Raw genomic sequence first — 25844 nt, forward strand, 5'->3', positions numbered from 1 at the left:
ATATATATATATATATATATATATATATAAGATTTTTAAAATAATACAATACCCATAATATATTTGCAGAACTACCTTCCCAAGAAAGACAGGTGGCACAAGTTCGGCCCTGTCAAGAAAAACAAAAGGACAAGGGACATGAACCTATTCAGTTAAAGAATTTTAACTTAAATAACAAAAAGTTTTTAAAAAACTTTAATGCATCGAGGACAGTTGCTGTAGTTGTAAGAATTTGGATTCTGTATTAAGTGTATATTACAAATATTGTATATTTATGTATTTTAAAAATCAAAACACCCAATGTAATAGTAGTTTCTAAAAGTATTGATGTTCCCTCCGATGAAGGTCTATAGGGAATGAAACATGTAAGGGTGCTAAGAAGTGAAGTAGTAAAAGCTTCAACAGTCACACTGGACAGAATTGTTTTATCATTTGGTATATAAAATACTGCTTCTGACAGTACTGAACGTTCTATTTATATGTCTGTGTTGAAAGGTTCAATTACTATGGATGAGTAGGTCAAAACATTAACATAGGAACATCTGCCAAATCTGGAATTCAGTTCTGAAAGATATTTTCTGAATTTTGATTGAGCTTAACACAGGAGGAAGCTTTGAATTTTGAACCTGTTTGATGACAATGCTACTGTGCAAGCAGAGGCTTCAAACAAAATAAAGAGTAAATTTCTGAGATTTCTAATGATAATATACTTAAGATGAAAGGTATGAAACTTCATGACATTCTCAAATTCTGGCAGGAAATAAGAGCTGACTAAATACAACTGAGTACAACGGCTCTCAAAGAGCTCCACTTATTCGCATCAACTTATTTATGTGAGGCAAATTCACTGGCTCTGGCTTCAACTGAAAACTAAGTTAAGAAATTGTATGTCTCAAATAATTCATGGTCCTCAGCAGTGTCAAATCTAGGTTTGGAAACCTCACTTAATTCAAACAAGCTAAAAATTTCTCATTAAGTTATTTGTACTTCTTAAAATTTTATGGATCACTGTTCATTGATGTTTGTGTAAAAATACGAGGGTCATACTGAAAGTCATGAGCAACAATTTTTTGTAAAGTAACATGCTTTATTACTGACAAACCAAATACACCATCTCAATTTACAGACCTTTCTTTATTTTTCCACATAATCGCCACTTCTTTGTACACATTTCTCCCAGCATTCTGGGAGTTTGAAAATTCCCTTTCTGTAAAATTCCGTTCCAGCCATCCGAAGACACTGACACACTGCCTTCTGAATTGCCTCCCTTGTCTCAAAACGTTGTCCACGCAGCTGATCCTTCACAAATCTGAAAAGATGGTAGTCGGAGGGTGCCAGATCAGGGCTAGAAGAGGGGTGTGGAAGAACTTCCCACCCAATTTTTGCAATTGCTTCCAATGTGAGGCGAGTGGCGTGGGGGCGAGCGTTGTCATGCAGGATGTTTCGTCCCAGACGTTTATCATGCAATGCACAACGGAGCCTGTGCAGCGCCTGGTCATAATGAGCAGCACTGATGGTTTGCCCAGAATAAATCCCTCTGCATCCCAGAAGACTGTGCTCATCGCCTTCGCAGCTGATGGCACTGTCTTTACCTTCTTTTTTGATGGAGAATGCAAATGGTGCCATTCCATACTCTGCCATTTCATTTCAGGCTCGAAATGGTGAAACCAGCTTTTGTCACCTGTCACAACACAGAGCAAAAATCATTGCCTTTGTGCTGATATGGCTTTTCACTGACCTTTGTGGCCTTCGGTCAATAACAGCGGGACCCAACGAGCACAAACTTTCCTATAGCCCAAGCTTTCAATCATCTCCTGTACTGCACTGTGCCCTATTCCAAGTTTTCGGGCTATTGTGTCCACAGTCACACGCCTGTCATCTTCAATGATCTCATCCACTCTTTCCTTGTTGCGTTCAGTTGAGGCTGTTCGAGGACGACCACGCTGTGGCTCATGTTCGATGCTGGTGTTCCTATCTTTAAAATGTTTCACCCATCTTCAAACATTGCTCGCACCCATGCACACACTTCCATAAGCATGCTGAAGTCTCGTGAATTTCTGGAGCAGAGATTTCCTCTTTCACAAGAAATTCGATGACAGCACGCTGGCAAAACATCGTCAGCCATTTTGTTAGGAGTGATACTGGTCACATGATGCAAGCTATTGACATCATAAGACACTCAAGGTTAACACAACAGCTGGTTCCATCTACCACCGTACTCTCTTTCGTCTGCTGTCCCCAGGTTGCATTCAAAAAAAAAGTTGCTCATGACTTTTGGTATGACCTACATATATATGAGGGTAAGTCAATAAGTAAGTCACAAATGGATATAGAACTTAAATAAGAGTACTGATTTGAAAAATGTTTTTATTTCTCAACATAATATCCCTGTACACTGAGACACTTGTCCCATCATTTCACAAGCCCCTGAAAACTGGCAGTATAAAATTCTTTGGGCTGCTGTCAGAACCAGGAGGCGAATTCCCTTTCTACTGCTTCTTCATCGGGAAAATGTTCATCTGAAAGATAATGTTTAAGAGGGCAGAACAAATGGAAGTCGCTTGGAGCAAGGTTGGGGCTATATGGAGGACGCTTGGGGACTTCCAACTTGAAATTTTGCAGTGTCTCATTTGTCTTGTTGGCAGTATGGGGACGCGTGCTGTCATGCAAGAGCAACACGCCTTTGGTGAGGAGTCTTGGTCGCTTCCGTTCAATGGCCTTACAAAGTTTCCTGAGGATGTTACAGTAGGAGTCGCCATTTATGGTTTATCCTTGAGGCTGGAATGCGGTGAGGAGTATGCCTTTGTGATCCCAGTCACCACCTGGTTCCGACAGCAGCGAAAGAATTTTATGCTGTTGGTTTTCAGGGGCTTGTGAAATTATAGGACAAATGCCTCAATGTACAGGGAGATTATGTTGAGAAATAAAAGCACTTTTCAAATTAGTACTCTTATTTGTTTAAGTTTTATATCCAATTGTAACTTACTTATTGACTTACCTACATATCATATGCATGAAAGTATATGCAAGAATAAAAAAAGGACTCATTTTAGGTTCATCTAATTCTTTGTACCCTCTTTGCACAATTATAAGTATTATGGCAAGTTAAGTGTCAGTTGGAAATTTTTTCTAAACAACCAGTTACGATTAAATTACTTGAATGTGTGTTTCCGAGGGTAGACACAATTGTGTCTGGAAATTTTAGGTGCTTGGGGTACTTCAACAACATTTCTTTTAAAGCGGTACTTTATTGAGAAACACTGCTATATACAATGCAAGCAACAGCATCGAAAAGCGTAGGAATGCCAATGACCGAGTTTTGGGTCCCTTCCCAGTGTTAAGTAAGTTGATCAAGTGCACATGGTAAAGTCCATTACTTTAAAATCTTAAGCATGTATATGTTAACATACAGAATGTCCACAAAGAATCATAAAAATTCATTCCTTACCCATTTTTGCAGTTTTCTTCCATAATAGTAAAGTTATTAAGCAAAGAATCTGTACAGTTCTTTTGTGGTCATACTGTATATATGGGGGTATAAAAAGTCAAGAATTACATGATTAATGATTAATTACCTATGGTGATATTAACCAAACATTTGTGGCTAAAAGTCTGACGTTACAATATATTTAGTTTTTATACCAAAATCTGTTACCTAAAATGAAGGGTTAGTAAAATATGTGACTAAATACAGTAGTTAAAATGAGGATATAAAAGTATGGATATATGAATAAAAACAGTTTCAATGTCTGTGATGAATAATTATGGGCACGTGGTAGCAAAGTTGGTCAGATACTAAACTACAAACTGGAAGGTCATGGGTTTGATTCCCGATGAGATCAATGGATTTTTCAATTGACCTAACCCTTCCAGCTGCATGATGGCCCCGGTTCTGACCCAGCCTCTAAAAGAAATGAATACCAGGAATCTTCCTGGGGGTAAAGGTGCGGCCAGCACGTAAGGCTGAAAACCATTCTGCCATCTGTGAGCTGACTGTCTAGAAAATGTGGGAGCCTTGACGTCTCACAACCCTATGGGCCTCCATAGCCTGTTACAGGGATAGCTTTACCTCTTATGAGGAGTAATTATAAGAGCATTCATGAGGATATGATTTACACAATGGCAGTCACACCAGCATGCAAGTGCAGAAAAACAAAGAGAAAATATTTATGTTCTTCCAAATGCTCAGTGTTTTTCCCGGTGTATTATTCAACATCACCTTCAAAATGACCATGTGAAGTTTGGAAGACCAATTGGGAAACATACTGCACCTACCCAGACACACACAAGACATTTTTTAACTTTCCTAACAGACTCTTCCTTGTAGGATCTGAGGTTCTCACAGCGGCGGCTATGAAGAGTTCTGTCTTATGGGATATAGCGCTGCGTAGGATCTGAGGTTCTCACAGCGGTGGTTATGAAGAGTTCTGTCTTCTTGAATACAGCACTGTGTAGGATCTGAGGTTCTCACAGCGGCGGTTATGAAGAGTTCTGTCTTCTGAGATATAACGCCATGTAGGATCTGAGGTTCTCACAGTGGCAGTCATGAAGAGTTCTGTCTTCTGGGATATAGCGACGTGTAGGATCTGAGGTTCTCACAGCGATGGTTATGAAGAGTTCTGTCTTCTGGGATATAACGCTGTGTACGATCTGAGGTTCTCACAGCGGTGGTTATGAAGAGTTCTATCTTCTTGGATATAGCGCCGTGTAGGATCTGAGGTTCCATTTCTTACAAACTTAAGGTAACAAAGTTATGTGCATTCCAGTATCCCTCCACCTCCACCCTAGCCTCTTGAGCGAAATCTTAGCTACCCCTGGTTTAGACTAGCGTGTATCAATGTTTATTCTCGTACATTCTTTCGGTATGCAGAGATGTGGGCGCGTATCTATTCGTTTATAAGAACCCTGATTGTTTTTATTATCGCGTATAGCTACACAACGAGGGTTCTGTTCTGACACTGGTAGGCTAGTGTATAATAACTCTCAAGGTTAGCGTCCATATAACAGCCCACCGCACCAGAACATTCAAGGTTAGCATTCTGCGAAGTTGTAAACCAACCAACCATTGCGTGGTCTCGTTTGGAAGATTGGGACATATTTCAGCTCATAAATGACTCCGAATCAGATTGTTGTAAAGACAATTCTGAGAGTGGCGTTGAGGAAAGTGAATCAGAAATTGATTTCGATGAAGAACCATCATCTTGGTCGGCAACCTGGGGACCACCACACCAGGATGGCAAGAGGAGTGTGAATAATTATTCAGGTGGAGCTGTGGGCAAACTGTGGCAAACAGTTATAGCATCTGTCGTCGAACCTGGAAATGAACAAATAAACTATTTTTCCATCTCCTGGATCTGAACAGTTACATCCTGTTGTCACACAGAGAATTTTGTCTCGCTCTTGTGCGGAACATGCTGGAAGGGGTCCACTTCGCCCTCAACGGACCAGGGGTCGAACCCCTGCCGTTTCATTGGAGATATCTCAATTAGAGGAGGCCAAACCACATCACTGGCGGTTGATTTTGACGAAGACCCATCATCTTGGTCGGCAACCTGGGGACCACCACACCAGCATGGCAAGAGGAGTGTGAATAATTATTCAGGTGGAGCTGTGGGCAAACTGTGGCAAACAGTTATAGCATCTGTCGTTGAACCTGGAAATGGACAAATAAACTATTTTTCCATCTCCTGGATCTGAACAGTTACATCCTTTTGTCACACAGAGAATTTCGTCTCGCTCTTGTGCGGAACATGCTGGAAGGGGTCCACCTCACACTCAACGGCCCAGGGGTCGAACCCCTGCCGTTTCATCGGAGATATCTCGATTAGAGAGGCCAAACCACATCACTGTCCGACTTCCTCTACTTTGCAATTGAGGTGTCATGTGTGCTTTTCCCGTGGGAAACGAAGAACCGTCTGGACAAAGTGCATGAAGTGTGACGTCGGACTCTGTTCCAAGAATTTCACACGAAGGCAACATTCCGTTAGATGACGTAGGTGAGAAGACAGACAACTTATAAAGCTGGTGTCCAAAAATCATGTAAGTAGAACAAGAATTTATAACTTAAAATTAGATTTTAAAAGATGGCCACACGCGTGGAATGCGTGCCCTCATATGATGTCATTCGCCCCCTTGACTTTATTTTTGTGTCATCATATGAGGGCATTAGGCTCTTAAAGGTTAAACATATGTCCACATAGCTACATTCTGTGATACCATCATCTGAGGTCACTGGAAACAGAGAGGAATACAAAACCTTTATGACAAGAAGGGCAAAATATTGCACGATTCCTCCATAATTAGCCAAGAGAGACAACCTACAATGAAAGACTGAGGAAATTTAGAGTGTCAAGTGATGTCATTTCTTGGTGTTTGAATACTGAAGGTCTCAGAGATCAGACTGTGAATTTTCTCTCAGACAATGGTAGGACAGAGAGGGTGAGTTAACAGGATGATTGTTACATACTGCTAGCTGTAAGTAACTTGGGAAGTAAAATAGTAAGTACAATCGGTGCAAAAAATTATGGGGAAAACAGTGGTGGCTAGTCAGGAATCATGAATATGATGTTGCGTTTAGAAAGTAACAGTTCCAAAAGTTTTTGCCACTATAATAATGTCCTCATTACAAGCTATATTCATTCTATCATGGTTTCACTGAGCACTTTATACATACATATTCTCTCCAAGCCACAAATCAATCTTAATACTGTAGCTGGCCCACACATGCTACAACTTGAAGCTGAAAGTACAGCATAGGGAAATTCTTAATACATTACACCATAGACAGGCTTAGTTCTTGTACCTTCCTTAACTGTTCAGTTCCAGGCGACGTACATCGCATGTCGGCATTTAAATGCCAGATGTCGCTGGGCGACATGTGTGGTACGTCTTGTGCAGTGCTATGTTTCAGCTCTTATTTACAACCATTGCTTTTCATGCGAAGTAATTCCTTTGGTATGAAATTAGAGAGGAAATTTCTGTCTATCATCTCATATATTCGTTATTCCACTTTGAACTTCCCGGGAATTTTTTACATTTGAAGTCTCTGAAGAAGTTTTGTAGCTTGCCGCGTAGGGTGCAGTATTGCTGTACAAATCTATCTCCACCTCTTGGAGTAGTTAAGAACTAAATATGCTAGGTTGTCTGTGATCTCTCTGCGTGTTGGTCGACGCAAAATCGATTTCCATTCAGCCAGTGACAAGTGCTGCCTCTTGAACTGAATGAGAAACCACGTGTAGAAAACCTAACAAGAAACATACGTGACGTTGACCTCTGATATGACTGCTGTTGGATATGATAAACAAATGCCTTGTTTGCATTCCTTGAGGTCCCCTTTGTTCCACAAATAGCTAATGCAGTTTGCATGTAGCAGCCAAGACTGGAACAAGCAAGAGACGTTCAGCTGTGTTGAGTGACGAGGACTTACAGTGTTTGTTTGAAAGTGATTCTGAACAAAGTCTGTCATACTTGGATTTTGACTCTGAAAACGAGTTAGATGATCGTGCCTTGATTGATGCTGTTGGAAATGAGGGCTGCGATGAAGATGACAATGCAAATCAAGAATTTGTTTAGGAGCATATGGAAAACTATAGGGGTCAGAGAGAACATTTCATGGGCAGTGTTGGAGCTCGAGGCCCTGCGAAAGATGTAACGGAGGACGTTTTCAAGTTGTTTTTCGACAAGGAACTTATTGAGATCATAGTTGCAGAAACAAATAGATATGCGGAGCAGTTTCTATGGGGGCATGAACCATCAGTGAGGTCGCATTCTAAGGCATGGAAACCTGTGACAGAGGGAGAGATTTATGTTGTCTTGGGTTTGTTCATGCTCATGGGCATTGTACAGAAACCAACTCTTCGGTCGTATTTTACAACAAAAAGAGCAATTTCAATGCCAGGATTTAAAGACATTATAAGACGAGACAGACTGGAGCTAATATGTAAATATTTGCATTTCGCTAACAATGAAAACATCAGCACTTTTGAAGGACCAAAAGACTTTTCAAAATTTACCCAGTAATTTTCCATCTCAATAAGAAATTTCAGGAACTCTGTCTCCCAAACCAGGACATATAAGTTGATGAATTTATGACACTTTGGAAAGGCCGTCTGTCTTTCAAACAGTACCTCCCTCTGAAGGCAGCCAAATTTGGAATTAAAACTTACGAGGTGTGTGACTCCACCACGGGGTATTTATGGTCCTTCATCGTATATACAGGCAAGGATACAGAACTTGACTCCCCCTTGATCACAGCAGACACCAAAAAAACTTCAGCCATTGTCCTGAAACTGGTAGAACCTCTCCTGAATCAAGGTTGGACTCTGTGGATGGATAATTTTTACAATTCCCCAACTCTAGCCAGGCTACTGAAGATAACGCACAAGACTGACTGTGTTGGCACTCTGAAATTGAATCGTAAGAATGTGGCTCCAGAAGTGAAAAACACTAAACTAAAAAAAGGCGAAATCGTGGCACAACATTCTGGACCCGTTTCTGTCACAAAGTGGTTCGACAAAAAAATAGTCACCATGATCTCCACCTGTCACAGTCACAACACCAGGACTGTTACAGTTAGAGGCAAGGCGGTGGCGAAACCAGTTTCAGTATTGGACTACAATTAGTCAATGAGAGGGGTCGATTTGAAGGACCAGCTGCTTCACTCTTATTTGATCGAGAGGAAGCATATGAATAAGTGGTACAGGCAAACAAATTCAGCAATTATCATTCAGAATTCAGTTGACTGAGGGCCTGTTCGTGAAATATGTGAGTGCTGTGGAACATAAAGTGCAGGGTTTGCATCCATGAGACAACACAGTGCCCCGTCTTACAGAACGACATTTTATCAGCAAGATTCCTCCAACGGTGAAGAACTCTAGACCACAGAGAAAGTACGTTGTGTGTCAAAAGCACGGAAGGAGAAGGGACACAGTGTATTGGTGTGATGCGTGCGGCGTGGGCCTCTGCATTGAGTGTTTCTGCAACTACCAAACACAGCTGAATTTTTAAGGTATTACGATACTATTGTTCATAATTTTTATATGCTTACTGGCCCAAAAATAATTTTAAAGTAGTGTGGACCAATACTCTAATTCTATATACTTCTCTGGACGTTGTGTGAAAATCTGAAAAACAAAACTCCAGTTTTTCCCCATTTATTACGCTTTAAGTTAAGTGATGCATTTTCCGATTTAATTAGCTAAATAGCCGCCGGCATTGGAGTTGAGAAGCAATTTAAATGCCCCATGGCACTGAAGAGTTAATGACGACAAGAAAACCCAAAGCAATCCTACCCAGCAAAACTTGCCACATAAAAATATTTTCCGTGTGAAGTCTTTTGATATGATTAATCCCAAATGTTCAGCATGCAACTTTAACCATCATATACAGTCCATGTTCTGTATGGTCTATTGTAACCTTTCATGATTATCTTCCTTTTTTCTATTATATTCTCTAACGCCATACCTTCCATACCTTTTGCCAAGGATGGGATTTTATCTGTGGGAATTTGAACTCCGTGTAGTTGGGATTCATCTCTCGGATCTGCTCCCTTGTAGGAGTGCCGAGGACTTTGATGATCTCAACTAGCTGATCAACGCCCGAGTCTCCTGGGAAAATAGGTTGACCTAACAGCAACTCAGCCAACACACAACCTGCACTCCATACATCTGCAATAAACCAAGGCAGCAGTTACTAACATATCATACACTGACTGGATCTATATTTCTTACATACAGAACGTCTAACATACGTTATACAAAGTGGTCTGTTTGATAGCTATGGCTTCTTGATAAAGTAGGAACATACTCCCTCCAACTCATACCCAGAAGGAGGAGGTCATATGCTCTTCTGAAGTGTTGGTAGTCACCTACAACATAACACATTGTTTTAACCCAGAATCTTCACCACTATCCTCAAATGTCACTAAGCTGGGTGGTGACCAGAGGTAAGTGTTATGGTGAACAGACTTCTGCAAGACAACTCTGTCAAATTTGTTCCTGTGAGCATTTTTGTGTCTGTGACTTGAGTTTGGTGAGCTAAAGTATTGGACAATGCATGTTTTCTGTCGAGAATTAGAGTTATACATACTGATACATGTTAGTGACTAGACATGGGGTTTGGATTGGCATTTGGATTTATTAACCTCTCATAAATTATAACTACAAGTAACTATAATGCTATGGCTATTCACGCACCCGACTTCTCAGTACAGAACTTGCTAAGTCTTCTCAGTTTGTTTTCACTAGCCATTGCTAGTTATGGCCCCCAACAATGCGGATCCATCAGCTTCAATGTTCAACAGCTTCAGTCCTTGCTTGCTGGTGACTCCCTCACAACTAACTCTCTGATCAACTGTTATGGCAACACCAGATGTCACAGACTACTCAATGGCTGTCAACTACTAATCACTCAAACTTGGTCAGTTGGTTAAATTGCTGCTGGCCTTTGCCAGCAGTCATTCCTGGCTTCAGTCTCCTGAAGATCAATGACCAAGATCTTTGTTCTCTCCTAGACATGTACATGTTTTGAAATGGGGACTCTTCTTCAACTCAGGAGAGGTTGGTTTTTGTATGTAGGCGCTACATTTGTTGCACCGTAGTTTCAGCAAGAGTATATCTGTGCTGTTATGGTGCCCAGGTCACTATGGACTCTGTGCACCCATTGTCACTGCTCTATACAGAGTAACATTTATACAAGGTATACAGAGGTTTCCTATAGCGTGGGTTACTCCATTCTGTAGGTGCTGCAATTTCAAATGGTGAGCATCTGCAGCATACTCCCAGGTGGAACACTGACATAAACCCACTCTATAGTCCTGAGTTGGACCAAACAGAAAGCACCATTAAAACAGTCACTTTATCATTGCATGTTTATTTGTAGTTGCGGAAACTTGTTTACTGAGTCATTACCAAGTAATGGCCGTCTCCATCAGTCAACACATCACAACATTTTCACCAGCACACACTACAGAAAATTCAGTGCAGATAATGTGGCAGATAATAAATAAACAAATGGGAAATGCAGGTAGGGCAAATCATGATATATGGTTACAAAACAATTCAAAGAAAATAATACACCCGCAGAAGGTGGCGAATACATTAAACTCTTATTTTATTGATAAAGTTGAAGAACTGGTGGAGGAAACTAGAAATAGAAATAATAATAGATTACCACAATTATTAGTCGACCGAAATCCAAACTCCATGTATCTCTTCCCCATTTCTGAAGATGAAATTGTGTTAGTAGTAAATAAATTAAAAGGTAAAGCCTCTGCTGGAGTTGATGAAGTCCCTGAATTTTTATTAAAAGCATGTATTCAATGTATAAAAAAACCACTTACATTCATTTTTAATGAGTCTTTAAACCAGGGGATTTTTCCAGATTTATTAAAAATTGCAAAAGTTAGGCCTGTTTATAAAAAAGGGAACAGACAAGAAGCTAGTAATTATAGACCGATAGCGCTTTTATCTGTATTTTCAAAAATATTGGAAAAAATAATGTATTCTAGACTGGTATCTTTTACTACAAAATACAAAATTTTAACAGAAAATCAACATGGGTTTCAGAAAAATAAATCAACTACATCGGCGTGTCTGTCCTTCATTGGAAAGGTCCAGGAAGCATTGGATAGGCGGTTAGGGGTGGTAGGTATATTCTTTGATCTCTCAAAAGCTTATGACGTTATAGATCATGATATACTTCTTGAGAAATTGGAGCATTATGGAATAAGAGGGAATGCCATAATTTGGTTAAAATCCTACCTTTCTCTACGTTCTCAGTATGTCGAAATAACTTCAAATGACAATAAATATCGTAAGAAGAGGTATAATTCCTCATTTAAGAATGTAAAATTTGGTATACCCCAGGGTTCCATCCTGGGCCCACTGTTGTTTTTACTTTATATAAATGATTTACCCTATCATATATTTGACGGTGAAGTTGTCCTTTTTGCAGATGATACTAACATATTGGTAACAGATAAAAATATAAATATTCTCCAAGATAAGATAGGAGAGGTGATGATCCAGTTAGAATCGTGGTTTTCAAAAAACAATTTGATTATAAATACGGAAAAGACCAAAGCAATGCTGTTCCAATTAAACAAATCATACTATATGTCTGAGCCAGTAATCACCTTCAAAAATATGAAAATTAGTTATACCTCACAGTTTAAATTTTTAGGTGTTAATATATCAAATAACTTAAAATGGAGCTCACATATTCAATCTTTATGTCTAAAATTAAATAAGGTGTGTTATATTATAAAATCCTTGAAAGATGTAGTGAGTTTCTCTACGCTCAGGAATGTTTATTTTGCTAAATTTCAGTCCTTAATAAGTTATGGTTTGATTTTTTGGGGGGGAGAGTGTGAAAGCAGTAAAATACTGAAAATACAAAAAAGGATACTTCGATTAATAAAAGGCGTAAATAGTAGAACTACATGCAGACCAATCTTTAAAGATCTAAAGATCCTAACTGTTACCTCTCTGTACATCTTTGAGGTATTGTGCTACTTCCAGAAATTTAATCTGTATACTACTAGAAATTCAGATTTATATGAATATAATACTAGAAGAAAAGAGGACTTCCATGTACGAAGCTGTAGCACATCTACCTCTAAAAAAAGTGTCATAAATATGGGTATTAAAGCTTACAATAGATTGCCTTTGAAAATAAGAAAATTAAATGGATTCAAAGATTTTAAATATAAATTAAAATTATTTTTACTTGATAACCCATTTTATACAATGAAGGAGTTTCTCTTTGAGGGACTGCAGGATGAATAGAGAAACTCTGCTCAAAATCCTTAATGATGATTTGATGATGTGTTTTTATCCTTGATGAGTATGGTTGTGATGGTTACTTTAGTAACTTGATTTTAAAGTAGTATTTTTAAAGTTGGTCGATTAAGCATAAAGGCAAATAAACTTGAAATTAACTTATTTATATTTAAAATAAATCTAAAATTTGTGTACTTGTATTCTGTATTGTAGTTTTAATTAGAGTATGTCTCTGTTGACTTAGGAACCCTTTAGGCCGTGGGCAAAGGATTCCCGAATGATTGTACTACATGTTATGACTTGTCCATGTGTTACTTTGTAACAGTTACGGATGTTAATAAAGATGATGATGATGATGATGATGATTTATGGACTGTTTTTGTAAAATGAATATCAGAAGAGGACTATACCACTCATGTTCCCCAGACATAACTCACACATCTGGAAAGTTTCAGAGGTAAAAATCCAAAAATGTTATTCTAAAAATGATGGAAGATGAACTTTAAAACAAATTCCACAGAATCTGTCATGTGAGTGTGAACTGTGCTTGGATGGAGGATATCATTTTCAGCAGCTACTCTGACATAAGTGGCTTTACTGAAGACATTTTTTGAGCATTACAGTTATCTTCATGTGTGTTCCATCTAACGAATCCATACAGGAAGGAGCCAAGTGTTCTGTATCTTACAGCACTTCCAATGGTTCAAAGAAAAGACACAACAAATTCTCATACAATGGCTATAAACTATAAGCAAATCACAAGATCAAATATAGTGACTGATCCGGAATTCTTAGCTGGCAATGTAAAAGTAAAGTTGTTCCTGTGCTAAACTAATTAAGCACTACACCATGAAGATGTATGGGAGAGTGGACGTATAGATCCACATTTTCTTGGCCTTGATACTAGTTGGAGGTCAGTGGTCAGCTTCACGCCCTGGCCTCTTTAAGCCCAGGGAAAGAGTCCCTGGTACTTGTTGGATAGGAGGCTGGGTGGGCCGCAGAGCTGCCCTTGAAGATGTGGAGAAAATTCTTTGCCCTACTGGGACTCAAACTCTGACGCATTGGTCATTCAGCCCATAGTTAGTTGCTATAATGACTATACTGTCTTATTCCTATGCTCAATTAAGTACCATGCTATAAGGATATATGGGGGATTGAATGAATGCTCAACCATTCTTAGCACTGGCACTAGGTAGAGGTGAGTAGTCAGTTACATGCCACTCTCACTTCATCCCTGGGGAAACAGCCACACTACCATCTACATGTAAAGGTGGATGGGCCTGAGAGCTCATCGCAATGCTAAGGAGAAGAGAGAAATCCTTACCCCTGTTGGGAATAGAATGTCAATTCCTTGGTCACCAAGCCCACAGGCTAGTTGCTATATCAACTGAGTTATACTAGTTCCATTCTTATGTAGTGTCCAAATCACAACATGTTTAACATGTTTAGAACCTTCTGTGTGATGCCTGAATCCAGTCTTTGTTCACAGACTTACATGACTCACTTGAAATCATGAAAGACACTGGACAGAATTTTTCTTGTTGAGATAATCGTTTTACCATGTATTGAAAATGCAGTATAAATACCGAACTTCTAGACTCATTTCATTCCAAAATCATTTTAAAAACTACTAGTGCTCACAAAGAAGAATATCAGTACTTTATAACAAAGTTAGTCATACTGAAGTAGCTTCACTGTTTACAAAGACATAAAAAGTTCAAACAATTTTTTGGCATTTCTTGGAATCAACAATCATGTTGGTTTAGATCCGTCACCGGCAAAGCGAGCATCGTTTCCTATGCATGTGATATGTAAGGTGTGATCTACAACAGGTTATAACTGTCACATAAAGAATTTCAAGCAACAATGTCTAAAAATGTGATTTTCCTTCAATTTACTGCATGGATGTTCTACTATGGTTGTAATAACAGCAGTACTTCAATGAATAGCCATCTAGACACTTATAGCTTCACAAAGGGTTTGCTTCCAAAGTTTGCAACAATCACTGCCACCATAAGAGAATCATTTTGTTTTGTGCATTAAGAATCTGGCATACCTATCTTAGTAGTGTAATCAATGGCCCCAAATATAAGTTCGGGTGCCCGGTAGTAACGTGAACAGATGTACGAAACATTAGGTTCCCCTTTGACAAGATGTTTAGCGCTGCCAAAGTCACATAACTTGAGCACACCCGTCTCAGGATCCAACAACAAATTCTGAGGTTTGATATCCCGATGGCAGATTCCCAAAGAGTGGATGTACGCCAGGCTCCTGAATAACTGGTACATATACAACTGTAAGAACAACAAATAAGAACAGAATTAAAACACAAAGCTGATACAAAGAAGGTAACAATAACAACACTCGCATCAAAATTTCTATTATTTCTTAAACCACAATGGCTAATCCAATTCTTAATAATATTAAGAAAACACAAAACATTCAGGAACAAGATATGCAGAAAAACACACAGCAAGGAAGAAGACAATGCACCAACTCCAACTCACAAGCAGACTGAAGAGACCGCCATACATATTAACATCACAAGACAGCAGTTTCCTCATCAAAAAGACTTTAACACCTGATGGCCATATTGGCCAAAACATCTAGTGAACTTTCAAACTTTTAAAGTTAATAAGTTTTGTGGGACATGGTGTTGCATGAAAGACTGTGATTAATAGAAGCTCAGTTCTTAATACTTACATAAACCATAAAATGCACAGGCATCCTCTATGATATCTTGTACTAGGGGGGTCTACATTACAAGACATTTAACTTACAGTCTTGCTTTCTGACTATAATGCAATAGTAATTTAACAACATTAGTTCACACTTAATTTACTAAATGTGTGAATTGACATTACAATTATAAAAATATATGTACATTCTGTGTTTAATGCTACATGTTTCAGCCATTTAGAGCCATCTTCAGGCAACTATTTCTTTTAAAGGAGCCTATAGCACTGTGCACTTGGTCAAATAGTATTCATTAAGGCATGTCACTTTGTTACTATTATGCTGTAGGTAGTGTTACTTTGTGTTCCTTACACCTTCCCACTGGGTATGCCACTTGCTTAGTTGTGTGTATTTATAGACAACTAAGCAAGTGGCACACCAAATGAGGCACAAAAATAGCTGCAATACACAAGATAGGAATCAGAATTAAAAAAGTTAATAATAATGACGTGCCTTAATGATACTATCTGACAAAGTGCACAAAGTGTTGCCTGAATATGGCCCTATGTGGCTGGAGCATTTAGCATACACACTGAATGTACATATATTTTAATGACATTTTAAACATTTAATGAACATTCAGTGAATTAAATGTCAATTAATGTTGTTAAATTAATATTGTTGCATTACAGATCGAAAACAAGACTATAAGTTATACTTCAATGCAACAGGATGCCAAAATATAATATTACAAGATGTTATATGAATTTAATCTGGCTCCCACCGTCAAAAATAAAGTTCATACACAGCTCATTAACTCCAGAAGTGCCAAAAATTTTGACCTTATGCACGTACCTGTGAAACCCATGTAAAAAGCCTGGCTCTTATACAGTGGCATCTCTTGGCATTTTATCTGAATAACATAGTCAAGAAATTCATGCCCCAGCCGTTTTAGTCCCCGGTACCAACTATATAGGCCTCAGAGTCGGTCTGCCTGTCACTATCCTAAGTGAACTATCCTGGCTCTAAACCACTATAGTAGCAAATTTATGTGAGAAAGAAGAAAGTTTTGATTCAGTTCAGCTTGCCTTGAATTCATAAATGTTTTGAAGCATTACATCTTGGATACAATTTCGTATAGTCCACTAAAGACAACCAATGATTCAGCGGAAAATGTAACCTCCATCTTCAGGATTGAAGAATTGCCTAGCACGAGAAGAATATAGCTTGCTTGCTGGTTTCTTACTTGGCTTATTCCTTGATCCTGAAGATGGAGGTAAAATGTTCCCCCCAAACATCAACTTTCAACAAACTACACAGCATTATATTCCAGAAGATGGAACCCGTTATAACCATTGCTGACAAAACATCAAATCCTACATATGTTTTATTCTTTTAATACTTTTGTGCATGGCTTTGAAGCACATCTTAAACAAGTCATATATATGTAATTTCCTTGTAGTGTGTCATAACAGTGAACAGGATTCTCAGTATTGGTTGTTTACATATTAAGTAGTATAGGCCTACAGTTCTGACTTCTGACCAACCTGATTAAGTATCAAAACTAACTGCATGTGAATTTATTATTTACTTACCATAGGGGCATATCCATCACAGTTTATCTAAAATATGGCAGCTCCAGAATTACAGGACATTACTTACCTTCTTATGTCAGATTTATCTGATGTGTAATTTGCAGAGCATGAAAGGTTCACATGCCATTTATAATTCCTTTTGCAGAAAGCACCTGTTAAAGTGTCTTGTTTGAAACGCAACTGGGGATACTTATAACATTAAAACATAAAGTTATGCAGTCATCCACAGTTCCTCAACACAGCTGCACATCATATATAACTGTCATATAAAATACTAGTAATCACTCACCTTTATAAAACTAATAGGTATCGTCTGTTTAGATTTACTGTAATGCCTAGCAACTTTGTACACAGTCTCGGGGATATATTCCAGTACTAGGTTCAAGTACACTTCATCCTTCTGAAAAACAATAATATTACAAAACCAGTTAAAGGAAGGAATAAAAAGTGTTAGCTTCTGCATTTTAATTCCTCTCAAATGCTATCTGGCTTATAATGATGATGATGTAAGAAGGCCAGTAAACAAAGAGGAAATTAAATAAATGCTCATGATCCATAATGAAGATACAAGACAAAATCATAATGAAAATTTGGCCAAGTCCAGATACTAGGGAATGACAGTAACAAATCACACCACATTAACAACGAAATTAAAAAGAGATTAAATATGGGGGGGGGATGACTGCCACATAAGCTTGGAATCTTTTTCTCTCATCTTTTCCTTCTTTAATATGGGAGTAAAACGTAGCCCCATCCTATGAGAATAATACTGATTGAGCGTGTTTCACAACCACCTATGGGACACAAAGTAACAGGAGGATAGAGAAAAATATATGAGGGGCTTTTTTGTTGCCAGTAGGGTGGGACTAAGTCCCTTGTACCGCAGCCACTTCTGGCCTATTCTACCAGCCCCAGATGATAGGTGAGGATGATTGTGGAGCAACTGGCGGAAGTTCAATGCTGGTAAAAACTAAAACCAGCTGTTTTTTTAAAATCAAACTACTAAAATGAAACACAAAAACAGCAATGAAAATAAAAAGAACTCTCTTAAACATTCTCCACCCTTTCTATTTACCTCATTCCTGTCAGCTACAAAGTATTATTAGGGAGGGGGGAAGCACTTTGGGGTAAGAAAATATGTTATTCTAGCCATTGTTAATCCTATATGGGTGGAAACATAAATAAAAGGTATAATATTCAGCACATGGTTATAATGCAGAAGAAAATTATTGAAGTTGTTGGCAGAAGGCTTACAATTGTGGGCCTGCACAGAAAGATCATGTTGCTGCCCTCTAACACAAAGGGCTAAAATGAATTGCAGATGGGAAGAGTGTTCCAGTGGTATTTGGAGGCAACAAGAATACAGCAAATCTCTGTACCTATCACTGAAGTAAATGCACCTCCACCCACCAAAGCCGCAAGAGATTAGGGTACACCTAATTACACGCTCTAAACAATTATACAAATCCTATGAGGAGTACAAATTTTAAATCCACGTTTGTTGAGTGGGCAAATGTTTTGAGCATAACAAAATGAAATTTCAAGAAGAAAACTGTTGCTGCTGTTGTCACTGTAACAACAACAATTATAACATCATCATCATCATCATCATCATCATCATCATCATCGTTTATGAACATAAAAATTTTCAAATAAGTTCTCCTGTACTTGTGATTCCATTCTTCAAAACCAAACTTCAAACCTGAGACTTATTTTCTAACCAATAAACCTGAGAAACTGTATTCTTATCATGTGTTCCAGTCCAAGTGTGTTTGAGAATTTCTGCCACTCAGGGAACTGTTCAACTCAGACAAGATAATGTGCTTAATGAGCAGTAGCTATACCACATAAAGTAATGGAGTAAATTACCCTCCCTTAATCCTCCTTCAAGGTCATGACCAAAATTACAGTGTCTGATGTCTAATGACTTAGAAGAATGCAGTCTTCTGGGATTTGGCACCGTGTATATGTGGTGTTAACCTCCCCACACCACTGCTTTCACTTGTTCACTTGCAGTTCATCCCCTTCCCTCTCTGCTCTAACGGTATACTCTTTAGTCTGCTTTATCGTGTCTCACGGTGTTGTCGCTTGCAGATTTACTTATACTTTTTCTTCAACCCTGAAGATGGGGGCGATACGTTCCTCCGAAACGTCGGTTAACACCACATATACACGGTGCCAAATCCCAGAAGACTGCATTCTTCATAGTCACCGCCGTGAAAGCCTCAAATCTTATCTAATGACTTAGTTTGTAGTACTCTTCTTGCAATCGCCCAGAAAATTGGAGGAGGATAAAACTTAAACTCAGTTTCAAATGTCAGCCAGTGAGCTAACCTATTCAGTCCAATGAAATGAAATGACATGTGGTATGAAGTTATAATTTCTAACAAATTTGGAATAAGAAGTCAGCAAATGGGCAATGAAAATTCTGTTTAACACCAACTACACTTCTTTTTGTTAAAGAAATAAAATAAAAGTTGGATTCCTGCCAACAAATAGGACACCCATCTGCCAAATAAATATAATCAGAAAACTATCTGCCTGCATTAATTAGAAGACAGGCAATTCTCAAGCACCTGTGTCTCAGTATTTGTTGTGATATGTCTGATCTTAATGTATGTGTGATGGATTACAAGGTACGCTGCTGAGTGATATAATGCCAACAAGTGCAGTTAATAGCTATGGTTTTGAAGAACACAGTCATGGCATATTTGCAGTATTCTGGAAACCGTCCAGAGAGACTGAGGGAAACCATAAAAACTCTGTAAGATGCTATGTAACCCAGTTACATCAATTACCTACTGAATATGACCCTACACATTACATATAAATTCTTACAATGATGATTATGAACAGTATAATCAACTGGGCTGTAACACTGTGTATTTTGGCAGAAACCCTCTTCTGTTTTGGGAGAACATACTGTCTCCATCTTCAGGGTTGAAGGGTAGGCCTAGCAAGAAACCGTGGCAATCAGTTTGGTCTCTTGCTTGGCTTACTCTTCAAACTTGTTCCCTCAGAACGCTGGTGGACCTGTACCAACCTACCCACTGTTACAGCCAAGTAGACTGTGTGCTCTTCGAAGGAAAACTTAATGCTTCACGATTTATGGCCTATCAAACACATACAAATTTTAACTTTAATAACTGTAAAATGCAATGTACATCTTTCACAAACAGAATTCTGCCTTACATATAAATAAATAAAGGAAATGATTCACTCTAGTACACTGTTAATGGCATATTGTGGCACAGCTCACCTCTCCAAGGCAGAAGTAAAAACATAAGCGAGGGGCCTTTATGGATGTGGACGAAGAGATCCTTGTATAACTGCGATCATTTTGGTCCAATCTCTAATTCTTAAATGACAAATATAATCTACAGTTATAACTGGTTAATATGTTGAGTTTAGCACGTGAAAAATAAATCTGACAAGAATCCAGTACAGCTGGGTTTGCTTCAACAAATGTAAAAAGAAATATCAGTGCTTAACCTTTATGTGACGGCCCTTTAAATTCCGGTAATGGCACCGGGACAGATTTGATTTAAATACCCGCAATTTTAAAGCAATAAAAACTGTAATCATTTCCTAAAATTGCTGTGATTTCTACAATTTTTGTGATAGACGAACCAAATAAACGCTGTTTTTTTTAGAAAGAATATAGAATCAGATATTGTAATTTACAGACTTTATAAAATGTGTAAACATTTTTAGACTGATTCCAAATAAAAAATTCCCAAATTTGTCGTCTGTCTACAAGAATTCAGAGTTTTTGGAATGAAGAATGCTGTATGTAGATGTTGCAACACAGTGGATGGTTTATGTTGTAGCCATGTTTAGTCTTGCATGTCTCCAAAGATTATACACGTACTTCATTTCGGTATGCAGAGATGTGGGGTGAGTATCTATTCATACAAGAACCCTGAATGTTTATTATCGCTTGTCGCAACACAACAAGCTCTCTGTTCTCACTGCTGGAAGTAGATTATAAGTACTTTCATGGTTATCATCCTAATACCACAGCCAAGCAGTATCAAAAGTGTGAACCAACCATCCTGCTGTCTCCTTTGTAAGACGCTGACATATTTCAACTCATAAACGACTCGACTAGGAATCAGATTGTTGTACATTCAATTCTGAGAGTGGCGTTGAGGAAAGTGAATCAGAAATTGATTTCGACGAAGACTCAGCATCTTGGTCGGCAACCTGGGGACCACCACACCAGCATGGCAAGAGGAGTGTGAATAATTATTCAGGTGCAGCTGTGGGCAAACTGTGGCAAACAGTTATAGCATCTGTCGTCGAACCTGGAAATGGACAAATAAACTATTTTTCCATCTCCTGGATCTGAACAGTTACATCCTGTTGTCACACAGAGAATTTCGTCTCGCTCTTGTGCGGAACATGCTGGAAGGGGTCCACCTCGCCAACAACGGCCCAGGGGTCGAACCCCTGCCGTTTTATCGGAGATATCTCGATTATAGGAGGCCAAACCACATCACTGGCCGACTTACTCTACTTCGCAATTGAGGTGTCGTGTGTGCTTTTTGCGTGGGAAACGAAGAACCGTCTAGACAAAGCGCGTGAAGTGCGACGTCGGACTCTGGATTTCCGGATGTTTCCAAGATTTCCACACGAAGCCAACATTCCGTTAGACAACACAGGTGGGAAGAGAGACAACTTATACAGCTGGTGACCAAAAATCATGTTAAGTAGAAAAAGAATTTATAACGTAAAATTAGATTTTAAAAAGCCGGCCGCACGCGTGGACTGCGCGATGACATATGGCGTCATTCGTCCCCTTGACTTTATTTTCATGACGCCATATGGTGTCGCTCGGCTCTTAAAGGTTAATTCTATGGAGCATATTACAACAAAATATAAAAAACATAAAAGTTTCATACCTTGTCCCCACTAGAGTAGAAGAAGTACTTAAGTTTGACTATATTACAGTGTTCTAAACGTCTCATAATCTGAAGTTCACGGTTCTGAAAAGAAAATATCACAGCAATGCAACAGATTCATAATGCTTTTAATGGAAACAAGGTGATAAAATCAGTAATTTCAAGTTTACTTGATAAATATAACACATAATATATAAAACTGGATTTCCCTTGCAGAATCATTACATTGATTTTATCTGTAAATATCTCAGTAGTATATTATTCCCACATCTCGTGTAAAATAACACAAATGGAGAACTGGAGATGCTTTTCTCTTTCCTGATTAACTGCTGCATAATCTATCTGAATTTCAGACCCACTAACAGCCTTCCACTCTTTACAGAGAATAACAGTCTTAATAACTTTTGAACCAAATATGGCAGATTGTCATGAAACTTATGGACATCATTCCACTGGAGTTACGTCAATTGTGTATACACAAGAATATAGGAGGAGTACTCCTATAGGGGAGGATTGATGTAACTCGTGAATTTGAAGTGCGACGTATAGATGATAAATCTTGAAAACTTTAATATATAAACTTTATTATTATACATGACATATATACATTTTAATCATTTTATAAAGGAGACATGATGGCATACAGTGCAATGGTTTGACGTAATATAACACACCAGAAGATGGCACACTGATGCCGAAACATGTAGTGAAGGGAAAGATGAAATTGTGTGCACTGTAAGACGGTTGGTACAAATACACATCATGGACATGAATCAGTGCAACAGGATGCTAAAATATAACACATGAAACATGTTCACATGTCTGCATAATGGCAATAACTACTGGAAATATGTGAAAGTCCATAAACATTCACATTTTAGCATGAAATATTTCTTCTGTATATTAAGAATTAAAACATGATAATGGAATCAAATTCAAAGGTCATATGTGACAAAATTTCACTTCAAGAAAATTTATACTAGTGGAGATTATGCACAGTAATAGATTACTAAAATTACTGCACTTGCTGTATATAAATATACATTTAATGTAAATAAAAACACATCATTTACAAATCCAGTCTATATTTCAGAGCAGATTTCTCAATATATCTTAGGCAAATATGATTAAAATCTAATAAAACATTACAATAATGACAAAAAACAAAATCACCATAATTAAAGACTTCTAAATTAATCCCATCTTTCTCTTTTCGAACAATTTTAATGATCCCTCTAGCGTTGAGACAGTGACTAAATATACTCTGCAATGTTGTTCACTACCTTTCTCTGTAATTGTTTTATGTCTGGACTGCACCACAATTGTTTATAATGCTGCATACACCACATTTCACTCAACATTTATATCTGTGATGTATATAAAAGCCTCTAATAAAGACAACATTTCAATACTTTTTCTGTTCCAGCCTTGATAAAACATTTAGGTACCACAATATGTCTATACTGACCACCTGTGATACCACTCAAGCAGCAGCAACTTACAGGGAATACTGTTAACAGTTCCAGTTTTTGTGCCTATGGTAAAGTTATCCCTGTAACAGGCCATGGAAGCATGACATTGAGGACTGACATTTCCTAGAAAATTGGCTCACAGATGGCAGTGAGGTTGTCAGCCTTACATGCTGGCTGCCCTTTACTCACAGAGAGATTCCTGGTACTCATTTCTGTTAGATGATCAGTAGAACCCAGGGCCACAGTATGGCTAGGATTAGGTTAATTAAAAAAATTCAATGACCACATTGGTAATGGAACCTGCAACCGTCCTGCTTAGTACAGCAATTTTCCTGGCACACTTCAACTTCCATCAGGTGACATTTCTGAAAATGTTTCAGAACAACGATGTTATTAAATTCATTGCCTGTTTTAGATAATTTCTGTTTTCTTTCACTGCTGCAGTTCTCTCAAGCATTCAGAATCATATTCCTGTGCAGGTTAATGTTTCCAACACCTCTGTCTATTAAATTAAAACGTCCTTTTTATGCTGCATGTTTAACTCATCTTCTGTTGCTGTGAAACCGTCATATTATCACGTGTCAAGAGTGTGACTACTGACGGTGTTTGGACAGGAGACTGGATTTACTGACCACTTTAACACACTACTTGTTACTACACTTAATTATAAATCCACTGCTGATCTCCACACTTTACAAATCATTACAGCACACGCTGTCTTTTCAGTCTGCCATGTCTTCTCCAGTCGTTCTCTGGTAATGGCCTCTAACAGTCACCATTCTTCAGCTCCTGCACTCATTTTGTTGCCCACTGGCTCTAAACTGCAAGGACTGAGTCTTCTCTTCATAGATTCTCTACAAATCTTATCAACTCTTGCACCACCTGTTTTCCTTATAACATCTCAGCAAGGACCTTGCAGAAAACACTGTTCATTGTTGTACGTCCATCGTTTCTTTGGGAACATGTCTGTTTGCCAAGGCATTATTCAGTAATGGCTGCATATACTTGCTGCCTAGCAGCAGATGTTATTACTACTACATGGCACTGTGTGCAGACTCTTGAAGAAACAATGACATGATGGATCAGAGACACAAGAGTAGGTATGTGACTGAACTTTGCTTGGAAAATCTAAAAATCCCTTACCTTACAGAGAAAGCTGGCTAAGTAATATTGATCACATAACAGCATAAAGAATGGAAGGTTGAAGGGAAATTACAAATATTGCTATAACGCCATTAACAGAAGGGTAGGATGTACCTGTTTTGCGAATTCCACTGCATACTGATCGCAAAGAAAGAGCAGAATAGATGTTTAGCAGTAACATGGGGCAAACTGGTACAGGGCCTTCCATTTGTACAGACTGGCACAAAATATTAGTCTCTTTTTCTGCGTGGCCATCATAGAAGGGTTAAAATAAGTACAGAACCACAGAATGAAATGCACGAAGAGTTGCATGATAAAAGATAGGTGGCCAAGTCACAGAAGGTTGGCCATGAATAAATTTATACAACTTTGCTTATTAAAAATGTTGCCATTGACAGGTGGCCAACTTCACACATTTCACTGTAGTCTGGTTATGGCGAAATTTGTCCCATTTTTTCTATTGCTAGTGGGGTGAGACTAAGTCCATTGTACTGTGGCCACTTCTGGCCTATTGTACCAGCCCCAGATGATACATGAGGGTGATTGTGGAGCAACTGGTGGAATGAAGATTGGCAGGGGAACCGAAGTACTCAGAGAAAACCTTCCCCAGTGCCACCGTTCACCACAAATCCCACTTGACCACAGCCGGTATCGAACCTGGGCCACCGTGGTGGGAAGCAAGCAACTAACCGCTTGAGCTATGGCGTGGCCAAATTTGTCCCATACTGATTTGTTAAATTAAATCCACACAATCCAGTACCTTTATGATGCTTGCAAATCATAACTGTAAAAGGCAAAAGGATTGGGCATAATGCCATGAATATTGTATTTTTGCATCCTACTGCATTAATGTATCACTCTACACACTCTCTTCTGTCTTTAGCGCAACTCTGTTCACAATCTCTCAATTTAAAACAACATTAAAATCACAATCAACTGCTACATGTTTCGACCTTACTTGGCGCTACTTCCCTTTTGTTGCATTTGTGTTTAATTCAGGCACTGAAATATTTTGACTTAAGAACTAGTTCTATGTGGCAGTTTCTAATAGTGAACAGTTGCTGAAGATGGGCAAGTAAGGCAGAAACAAGCAGCAGCTGATTGTGATTTTAATGTTATTTTAAATTAGGGGCAAATTGTTGCATTAAAGACACAAGTGAATATACAGAGTGATAATGCCGTGAAGAAACACAGTGGAGGTAAAGTTTCATGCTTACCTAATCTTGGGACTAAATGGGGGTTAGACGACAGATTCACAATCAAGCTGATTTACCA

The 25844-nt window shown here is 38.5% G+C and overlaps 1 protein-coding gene across 5 annotated transcripts in view; it reads right to left on the reverse strand.

Moving 5' to 3' along the window:
• Window positions 1-25844, reverse strand: part of LOC111863303 (glycogen synthase kinase-3 beta) — a 194484-nt gene that overhangs the window by 24467 nt on the left and 144173 nt on the right. For 3 of the 5 annotated variants that reach the window (XM_023849497.2, XM_023849500.1, XM_023849499.2), the window contains exons 3-6: window positions 21955-22038; window positions 17340-17450; window positions 14836-15073; window positions 9463-9665 (exon numbers count right to left, since the gene is read on the reverse strand). In XM_023849497.2, the coding sequence (XP_023705265.1) occupies window positions 9463-9665; window positions 14836-15073; window positions 17340-17450; window positions 21955-22038 (636 nt within the window). Of the gene's footprint in view, window positions 1-6591; window positions 7244-9462; window positions 9666-14835; window positions 15074-17339; window positions 17451-21954; window positions 22039-25844 lie in introns of those variants that run through there. The other 2 variants (XM_023849501.2, XM_023849498.2) reach the window with 2 other exon arrangements.

The sequence above is a fragment of the Cryptotermes secundus genome, unplaced genomic scaffold (genome assembly GCF_002891405.2).
Source record: "Cryptotermes secundus unplaced genomic scaffold, Csec_1.0 scaffold82, whole genome shotgun sequence".
Lineage (NCBI taxonomy): Eukaryota > Metazoa > Arthropoda > Insecta > Blattodea > Kalotermitidae > Cryptotermes > Cryptotermes secundus.